We start from the raw sequence: 9,751 nt of genomic DNA, 5'->3' as shown, positions 1-9,751 counted from the left end.
TTGAATACTAAATTCTGTAATATAAAGAAAACATTTTAATTTTAGTTTTAGCAGTAGTAGCCTGTATGGACTTTCCAAAAACCATATACAGTTCATTCTGACTTTTTCCACATTGTTACGTGCCTTAATCTATAATTGATTCAATTGTCCCCCCCATCTGCACACAATACCCCACAATGACAAAGCAAAAACAGGTTTTTAGAAATGTTAGCAAATCCATTAAAGAAATCACTGAAATAACATTGCCGTAAGTATTCAGACCCTTTTGTTGAAGCACCTTTGGCAGCGATTACAGCCTTGAGTCTTCTTGGGTATGATGCTACAAGCTTGGCACACCTGTATTTGGGGGGTTTCTCCCATTCTTCTCTGCAGATCCTCTCAAGCTCTGTCAGGTTGCATAGGGAGTGTTGCTGCACAGCAATTTTCAGGTCTCTCCAGAGATGTTCGATCGGGTTCAAGTCTGGGCTTTGGCTGGGCCACTCGGAGACTTGTCCCAAAGCCACTCCTGCATCGTCTTGGCTGTGTACTTAGGGTCATTGTCCTGTTGAAAGGTTAATATTGACCCCAGTATGAGGTCCTGAGTGCTCTGCAGCAGGTTTTCATCAAGGATCTCTCTGTACTTTGCTCCGTTCATCTTTGCCTCAATCCTGACTTGTCTCCCAGTCCCTGCCGCGGAAAAACATCCCCACAACATGATGCTTCCACCACCATGTTTCACCGTAGGGATGGCGGAAGGTTTCCTCCAGATGTGACGCTTGGCATTCAGGCCAAAGAGTTCAATCTTGGTTTCATTAGACCAGAGAATCTTGTTTCTCATGAGAGTCCTTTAGGGGCCTTTTGGCGAACTCCAAGCGGGCTATCGTGCATTTTATTGAGGAGTGGCTTCTGTCTGGCCACTATATCATAAAGGCCTGATTGGTAGATTGCTGCAAAGACAGTTGTCCTTCTGTCAGGTTCTCCCATCTCCAAAGAGGAACTCTGGAGCTCTGTCAGTGTGATCATCGGGTTCTTTGTCACCTCCCTGACCAAGACCCTTCTCCCCTGATTGCTCAGTTTGGTTGGGTGGCCAGCTCTAGGAAGTGTCTTGGAGGTTCCAAACATCTTCCATTTAAGAATGATGGAGGCCACTGTGTTCTTGGGGACCTTCGACGCTGCAGAAATGTTCTGGTACCCTTCCTCAGATCTGTGCCTCGACACAATCCTGTCTCGGATCTCTATGGACAATTCCTTCGACCTCATGTTTTGGTTTTTGCTCTGACTTGCACTGTCAACTGTGAGACCTCATATAGACAGGGTGTGTACCTTTCCAAATCATGTCCAATCAATTGAATTTACCACAGGTAGAATCCAATCAAATTGTAAAAACATCTCAAGGACGATCAATGGAAACAGGATGCACCGAAGCTCAATTTCGAATATCATAGCAAAGGGTATGAATACTTATGTAAATAAGGTATTTCTGATGTTTTTTTAATACATTTGCAAAAAATATATAAAAACCTGTTTTCACTTTGTCATTTTGGGGTATTGTGTGTAAATTGATGAGGGGGAATAAAATACAATTTTCGAATAACGCTGTAAAGTAACAATGTGGAAAAAGTCAAGGAGTCTTGAATACTTTCCGAATGCACTTTAGATCCATAGGAAAGTAACTTGGGATGTTCTATAGGTGCAGGCATGGATAGACATGATCGGGTGATGGTTTACCCGAATATGGCTCAAAATTGTCTAAAGAAAAAGGCCTCTCCTAAATTCCTCTGCTTGGAGCCCAAGAGCCAACCATAGTCGATCCCCCAAAAAATCTTCCTCATTCCAAAGGCGTGGGAAAGGGGATTCTGACACGCTCTCAACAAAAATAAATGATTTCATCCTCCCTGGGGAAATGCAATTTGATGGACTGTATTTCCCTGGCATAACTTTGACTACTGACCTGAAATGGGGTGGGTTTGAACAGGTGCACTGTATAAAAACGACTGGTAACGGCTTAAAGACCAGTAGTGGTGGATGGCAAAAGTCATTCAAAATGGGCAACTGGATCATTAATCATGGACTGACATACTTCATACTGGTAAGAATATGATGTATTACCTTAATCATATTGGATAATGTAGGCTATAGTCAATGTATAATTTGAGTGAACGCGATACATGTATTTGGGCTTTTAAGGACAGCCAAAGCGCATTTGAGTGATGCCCCAGATGCGTAATATCTCTCCAAATGCGCAAAATATGATAACTTGGTTAGCTTTACTGAAACCCCAAAAGGTCGTGTCTATACTTGACACTTGCATGCGACTTCTGCTACCAGAATATGAAGATTGCATTGAAAAGACGGGTCTATTCGCTTCGTGGTCTGATATTGTACAGATCTGGCTGACCACTTCACGGGGTGGTCAGGGATGTGTGCGCATTTCTCCTTAGTCTGAACGCAATCAAGCTACCGAAAGGGCATACATTGGGCGAGCTCATCACCTATCCTCCCCCAAGGCTCCAGAAAACTTGCGTTTTGGACCGAGAGGCAGCTTTTTATTATTAAGTTGGAGGAAAAACGTTCCTAGCGTGTGAAGGCACGTGTCTACTGGCCTCATACACGCTAGCTTATATGTTTGGTTTGGCTAGAGTTACGCTAACCCGTTTGCAATCGCGTTAGCGTTGCTTGCTGGCTAGCTACAGAGGTAGTTACTGCCACCAGTTGTTGTTGTGTTGTCGTATTTAGCCTATTCCACTGTTCGTAGAGCGCATACTGTCATTTGAAAATAGCGCGGGAATCCGGACACACACTGGACAGGGTAGACAAAATGTAAAATGTCGTGTCCGTGCATGACTCGTTCGGGAATTCCATGATCACCCTTACAAAAAAAGATTACCGTTTTTATTAAACTGTAGTCGACTGTGGTATTTCGGACGCAGTAATTGCAGCGGTCTAAATGCACTGCATCTCAGTGCAAGAGGCGTCACTGTAGTCCCTGGTTCGAATCCAGGCTGCATCACATCCGGCCGTGATTGGGAGTCCCATAGTGCGGCGCACAATTAGCCCAGAGTCATCCGGGGTAGGCCGTCATTGTAAATAAGAATTTGTTCTTAACTGACTTCCCTAGTTAAATAAAGGTAATATAAATACATTGCAGAATAACTGAAATGTAACTGCAGTTACTCTGCAAAATTACTGTAGTAAAAAAAAGTGTTATTTTGGACGCAGTATTTGGAACATACTGCAGTTCGACTGCACCTTTTCTCCAGTTGTACTGCAGTTATACTGCACTCTGACTGCATTCTTTTTTTGTAAAGGCAGAACTATGATCAGAATACTAAAGCTGCATGAACTGTCAAGTCTAGACAACGGCAAGATATGTTATTTTGAGAGGAATGCATGTTATTTTTAAGAGTAATAAATAGAAGACTACAATATTCCCAATCCTGCTGTTTAGGTCATATTTTCCTGGCTGGATTTACATCAACATATTCATTTTCGTCTGGTTCTACTTCTTGTACGACTTGGGGGATCGGTTTTTCTACACGCGACACCTTTTAGGGGTGAGTCTTACCATAATATTTAGGCCTTGGGTAGTATAAACATAGTATACCGTAAATGCTCAATTAATAATGCATTCCTATGATTTAAATAGGACAAGTATGAAGTATCCGACTTTGTCTGTTGAATTTGTTTCTATTTAGTAGTTTACACCATTCCTTATGATAGGACAGATGTCACAGAGGGTATGTATAGGATAACACACTGCAGAGGTTGACATGGGTGTCCTTGGGCTTTCAGTCTGTATTGGCGTGGGCCAGAGCCCCTGCAGCCGTCCTCAACTTCAACTGCCTGCTGATTCTGCTGCCTGTGTGTCGGAACCTGCTGTCTCTTGTCCGCGGCTCCTTCGTGGTAAAACTAATCCTCAGGGTTTAGCCAAGGGGTCATGCAATTATTGTCTAATTTGTCATCACAGCATCTTGTAGCAAACATTCCTCTGTACATTACTGTATACTCATATTGTCTGATGATAACTATAACGGAACGGACTTGTATGATTGAAGTGCTTTGCCAATATATTAAAGGTTCATGGCTTTTAATTGACTTTCATTGTCATCCTCCTAATTTGTCTTGAACTTCCTTGTGTTGCTGTTTCAGTGCTGTGGGCGAACTTTGAGGAAACAGCTGGACAAAAATATCAGTTTCCACAAGCTGGTGGCCTACATGATTGGCCTGATGACAGGTATGCGACGCTTGCTTCCTTGTCAGATAACCAGCGGAAAACCCTAGCCTGAAGCCTTTACTTTCTCATGCACTGATAAGTAATCTACTCGTAAACAAAGTTAGATTTTAGGTGACAATGATGATGAAACGTTTAAGATTTATTTGAAATTGTTACCAGTGTTATTTGGTCAACACAAAATATGACACTTTCTTATTGTGGCATGGGCACAATTAAGGTCAAGGGGTGAAAAAGACCAGGAGACTGAAGCTGGAAATGGACTTACTAGGGTTGTTGGATGGGGAGATCCTGACCTCGGGGAGACTGAAGGCCTTACATTTACATTTACATTTAGGTCATTTAGCAGACGCTCTTATCCAGAGCGACTTACAAATTGGTGCATTCACCTTATGACACACACACACACACACACACACACACACACACACACACACACATCCCCACATTGAAAACCCCCCGCAAACGTACCTGTTCATCTAGATATCAGCATAGAATCTTACTGGCACATAAAACTCAGTAACACCAAAAAAAAAGGTGATTGGCTACCCACAACAGGTCACAAAGACATGGACCAATGAGAGAAGAAGGACATTAGGGGTTGGGTGGGGCTTGTTCTGGTAAAATAGGAGGATCCATAGAAATTCAATTACTAGAGAGATTTAAACCCAACGTGCACTATTGAGCGGATCACATCCTTGATGCATTGTGGGTAAATGATGACTGACTCAGGGGCAGACTGGGACCATAAGTCCAATAAGCACAAACAGGGCAGAAAAAATGTTTTCCGGGAACGCAAAAGTGAACATTCTCATTGGACAAATGGAGGCAGAACCTCTCGTCACTTCTGTTGTCTAGTTCTGTGTCTAATGAACACCACCCAGGGATTAAAAGGCACCGTGTTGAGCCCAGATGGCAAAGGAGTGTCCCAAATAGCACCCTATTCCCTAGATAGTGCACTACTAGGCGCGGCTGGTAGCCTAGTGGTTAGAGCGTTGTGCCAGTAACCGAAAGGTTGCTGGATCGAATCCCCGAGCTGACAAGGTAAAAATATGTAGTTCTGCCTCTAGGTAAATCCTAACTGGCTTACCTAGTTAAATAAAGGTTCAATATCTTCTGACCAGGGAGACGCTCTAGATAAGGAATAAGGTGCAATTTGTAACGCAGATAATTTACTCTTCTGCTTCCTCCTCGTCTTCCTTTCTCTTGGCTGTGAGGTGGCGGAGTGGGCGTGTCTTTATGTACAGACACGCCTCTTATCGTCAAACAGTCTGCGGACGGTATAGACCTGAGTTAGTGCGACCCCCAGCATTACAATGAGACTGGTACAGGACCAGAAGGAGACCCTCCACAGGTTGTCTTACAAAGTATTTCTCAACAAGAACCGAGTAAACAGATCTGTCACATTCAATAGAACATTTGAACATTCATCCAGTATCTTTTGATATCGCCTGATGGAGTATTCAGGCTATGTTGAAGATGTCATTGAAAAACTCAGCTTCGGTTTAAATACCAGTACATGGTTCAACATAGATTGAAATGCTCGAGGAATGGAGAACGACATTCAGACACGGCTTCTTTCATGTTATTATCCCTGTGCCGTTATCCCTGTGCCGTTATCCCTGTACCATTATCCCTGTGCCATACCAGTACATGGTTCAAAGTAGATTAAACCATTTCAACATAGATCGTGCCATTATCTTTGTGCCAATTTCTACACTTTTCTATTCTTAAATAATAGTGTTTCTATAGAATGGAGTAGTGGATAAGAGCGTCTGCTAAATGACTTAAATGTAAATGTAAATGTATCCAATCAAGGCAGTGACTCCGATCCAAAGTTCAACTCATTTACCTGCGCTGCCCTGACTGGATGTCAAATTTGGGGGTGGTTTATTCAGATCCCCATTAGATTTTGCCAAAGCAGCAGCTATTCTTCCTGGGGTGGAATGATCCTGTTGAACACATAGGAATCTCGAGTCTATTCCTAATGCTAAATGAAACGTTAACCTGTCTATTTCCTCTTGTTTTGTGGCAGCGGTTCACATCATTGCCCATTTGCTGAACGTGGAGCGGTACTACAACAGTTGGCATGGAGAGTATGATGCCCTCAGCATGGCCCTGTCCAGACTTAACGACTCGGGCAACACCACCTACCTGAACCCAATCCGCTCTACAACCACTGTACGGCTTGCAAGCCATTGGAGTTTTAATCACTTGTTCAGTACTGTATTATAATTCTTTGTATGTTATTGTAATTAGGGCATTAGGGTTTTTCCTAGTCATGTCTGGTATACCAAACAAACTCATGGCACAAGTCCTTGTAGAAGTTTTATATAGGCCTAGAAGTCATGTGAATGACTTGGGTGCATTCTGATTGGCTCCTTCTGCCTCAGACTCCGAACCTCCTGGTGTTCACCACCATCGCAGGGATCACGGGCGTAATCATCACGCTGGCACTCATCCTTATGATCACCTCGTCCATGGAGGTCATCAGGCGCAGCTACTTCGAGTTCTTCTGGTTCACACACCACCTCTTCATTGTCTTCTTTGCTGGGCTGGTCATCCATGGAGCCGGGTAAGGCACTCTCAGTCCCAGCTCCCAGTAATTTTAAAGCTACAATATCTGACCAAATTCACATAGAAATGGCAGTTAGAAATCTCATTCTCATTGAAAGCAAAGCTAAGAAGCAGTAGATATGTTCTATATGCACTATTTCTATGTTTCCTGTTTTTAAGTTTAGTTTTTTGTTTAGTACAATACAATGTTTTTTGTTATGGAAAAGGTATTTCACAGAGGTTTAGATGGTGCAATGATTCTCTACACTATACTTGCTAGTTTTGTCACATAAACAGAAATTATGCAAACTACTGTATTAGAATTTTTGCAACCAGGAAATGTTGGAGTGATTTCTACATAGTGCACCTTTAAGAGTAAAGGTTTGTTTTGGATTAGAAGTCAATGGTTATGTCCATTGTCCCTACAGACGCATAGTTCGAGGTCAAACAAACGCCAATCCACCATATAATATCACCTTCTGTAAAGATCATATAGAAGACTGGGGGAAGAAAAAGATGTGTCCCGTCCCTCAGTTTGCAGGGGGGTTCCCACAGGTAAGAGGTTCCTCAACGACACGTAATAATATCACCTACAATCAAAAATAACTTAAAGAGAATTGTCTTAGATACAGTATGTCCTGTGTTCCCATGTCCTTATAGACCTGGATGTGGGTGATCGGTCCCATGGTCCTCTATGTGTGTGAGCGCTTGCTGCGCTTCATCCGCTACATTCAGGCTGTCAAATACAGAAAGGTAAGTGTGCACTGCAGTAACTACTAACTATTCTGTGTAATTGACAATAATTGTATTTTCCTTTCCATGACCAGATAATCAATATCTGTTTCTCTAACGCTCCCCTCTTAGATAGTGATTCGGCCGTCCAAAGTACTGGAACTGCAGCTGGTGAAGAATGGTTTCAAAATGGACGTGGGCCAGTACGTCTTCCTCAACTGCCCAGCCATCTCCCAGCTGGAGTGGCACCCCTTCACCATGACCTCTGCCCCCGAGGAGGACTTCTTCAGCGTGCACATTCGCTCTGTAGGTGACTGGACCCAGAAACTCATCAGCATCGTGGAGCAGCTCCCTGAGGGGGCTCAGGGACCGAAGTAAGTTTTCTTTATAGAAAAGCAGACAGGCTTATAATGTAGCAGCAAGCTCCTCATCTTTGTTGATGGGGAGGATAAGGGGCATCAATGCATGATTTCTGTGAAAGGTCCAAGTTACATGCACAGATTAAGTTGGAAACCATTCCTGAATGCATAGGAATTAATTAGGTTTAGCTGGTCAAATATTTCTGCCCTCCTATCCTGTTTGTGATGGCTTGACCTTTGACCTGTCCCTCTGAATGGGTGTGGATGGACCCTTTGGTACGGCCAGTGAGGATGTGTTTGACTACGAAGTCGCCATGCTGGTTGGCGCTGGAATCGGAGTCACCCCCTTCGCCTCCATCCTCAAGTCCATCTGGTACAAATTCAAGGACTCCAACCCCAAGCTACGCACCAGAAAGGTAGGGAACATATTGATACTCTCTGGCTTTCCATTGATGCTACTAACCAGACACCTTTAGTCCTGCATACCAGTCTAATTCCATGAGACACCTGAATGTCTCTGTGAACATCAGTATTTTTCATGGACTTTTGCCAGCATAGCATGTTATAGCTTCGGTATTGAATTGTTTGAAATCACATCCTCATATTTACTTCCTGGTTGCAGATCTACTTCTATTGGCTGTGCAGGGAGACGCATGCATTCGAGTGGTTTGCAGATCTGTTGCAGGTGCTGGAGAGGGAGATGGAGGAGAGAGGCATGGGAGACTTCCTCACCTACAAACTCTACCTCACTGGATGGGATCAGAGCCATGTATGTGAGGCAGCATACATACACCCACCAACAATCTGAATTACCATATTCCACTGTGAGACATGCAATAGTTGTGGTAGCGTCTGTTCACTATCTTTCTTCCCCATAGGCAACTCATGTGATGGTTCATGTGGATGCGGACACGGATGTGGTCACTGGTCTGAAGCAGAAAACCAACTACGGCAGGCCGAACTGGGATAAGGAGTTTGAACAAGTGTGCCAAGAGAATCCGACGTACGTTCATTTACAACACGTCTTGACATTACAATATTCCCTTATAAATCAGTCCTGGGCAGTAGTAAAAGCTGCCATGTGTAACTTTTTGGGGTGACTCTACCAAATTCACAAGTCTAAGAAGCCGTACATCTGTTCTATGGGCGCTATTTCTATGCTTCCCATTCTTATGTGTACAAAATTAGAAATAAACTTTTTAGAATTTTAGCGACCAAGAAATGGCAGAGCAATTTCTGCATCTTTAAAAACAGGGGTATTACATATAGCTTGGACTGTACCCTTCATTGACTAAACTACTATATGTCTCTCTTATCAATGTCTACAGGTCAGTGGTGGGCACGTTCTTGTGTGGCCCTGTGGTCTTAGCTACCGTCTTGTCAAAGAAATGTGTCAAATACACGGACGTCGATCCCCGAAAGACCAAATTCTACGTCAACAAGGAGAACTTCTGAGCAAAACAATGTCTAATCTGCCCCCCAACCAAAGCTGGCTCTTTGGTCTTCCAAAATGTTTGCAAAGAGTTGTTTTTAAAACTATTCATCTGGGAGCTTCTTTAGTGGTGCAGCGGTACTTCTGGCCGGGATTTCCTTGTTCCATCGCGCTCTAGTGACTCCTTGTGGTGGGCCGGGCGCCTGCAAGCTGACTTTCGGGTTAAGCGAGCAGCGTGTCAAGAAGCAGTGCGACTCGGCAGGGTCATGTTTCGGAGGATGCATGGCTTTTGACTTCACCTCTGAGTCCGTAGGGGAGTTGCAGCAATGGGACAAGACTATAACCAAATGGATATCAAGAAATTGAGGGGGGAAGATATATTTTTTTACAAGAATCTGAACATGACAGATGCTGTAGAATATATCAGCCCTTAATACCTTTTTGGATTCTGCTTCCTCCACA

At 43.5% G+C, this 9,751-nt stretch overlaps 1 protein-coding gene across 1 annotated transcript; it reads left to right on the top strand.

Annotated features, from left to right (window-relative positions):
* Positions 1 to 2,023: 2,023 nt before the first annotated feature.
* LOC118384024 (cytochrome b-245 heavy chain-like) lies at positions 2,024 to 9,712 on the top strand. Its single transcript, XM_052518248.1, has 13 exons — positions 2,024 to 2,068; positions 3,396 to 3,533; positions 3,772 to 3,882; positions 4,129 to 4,213; positions 6,246 to 6,391; positions 6,604 to 6,785; positions 7,195 to 7,321; positions 7,427 to 7,519; positions 7,631 to 7,872; positions 8,144 to 8,273; positions 8,480 to 8,626; positions 8,736 to 8,860; positions 9,186 to 9,712. The coding sequence occupies exons 1-13, from the start codon at positions 2,024 to 2,026 to the stop codon at positions 9,310 to 9,312; spliced, it is 1,698 nt and encodes a 565-aa protein (XP_052374208.1). The 3' UTR covers positions 9,313 to 9,712.
* The last annotated feature ends 39 nt before the right edge of the window (positions 9,713 to 9,751 follow it).

Source organism: Oncorhynchus keta, chromosome 4 (assembly GCF_023373465.1).
Source record: "Oncorhynchus keta strain PuntledgeMale-10-30-2019 chromosome 4, Oket_V2, whole genome shotgun sequence".
NCBI classification, from domain to species: domain Eukaryota; kingdom Metazoa; phylum Chordata; class Actinopteri; order Salmoniformes; family Salmonidae; genus Oncorhynchus; species Oncorhynchus keta.
This window is presented reverse-complemented; position numbering and strand designations above follow the sequence as displayed.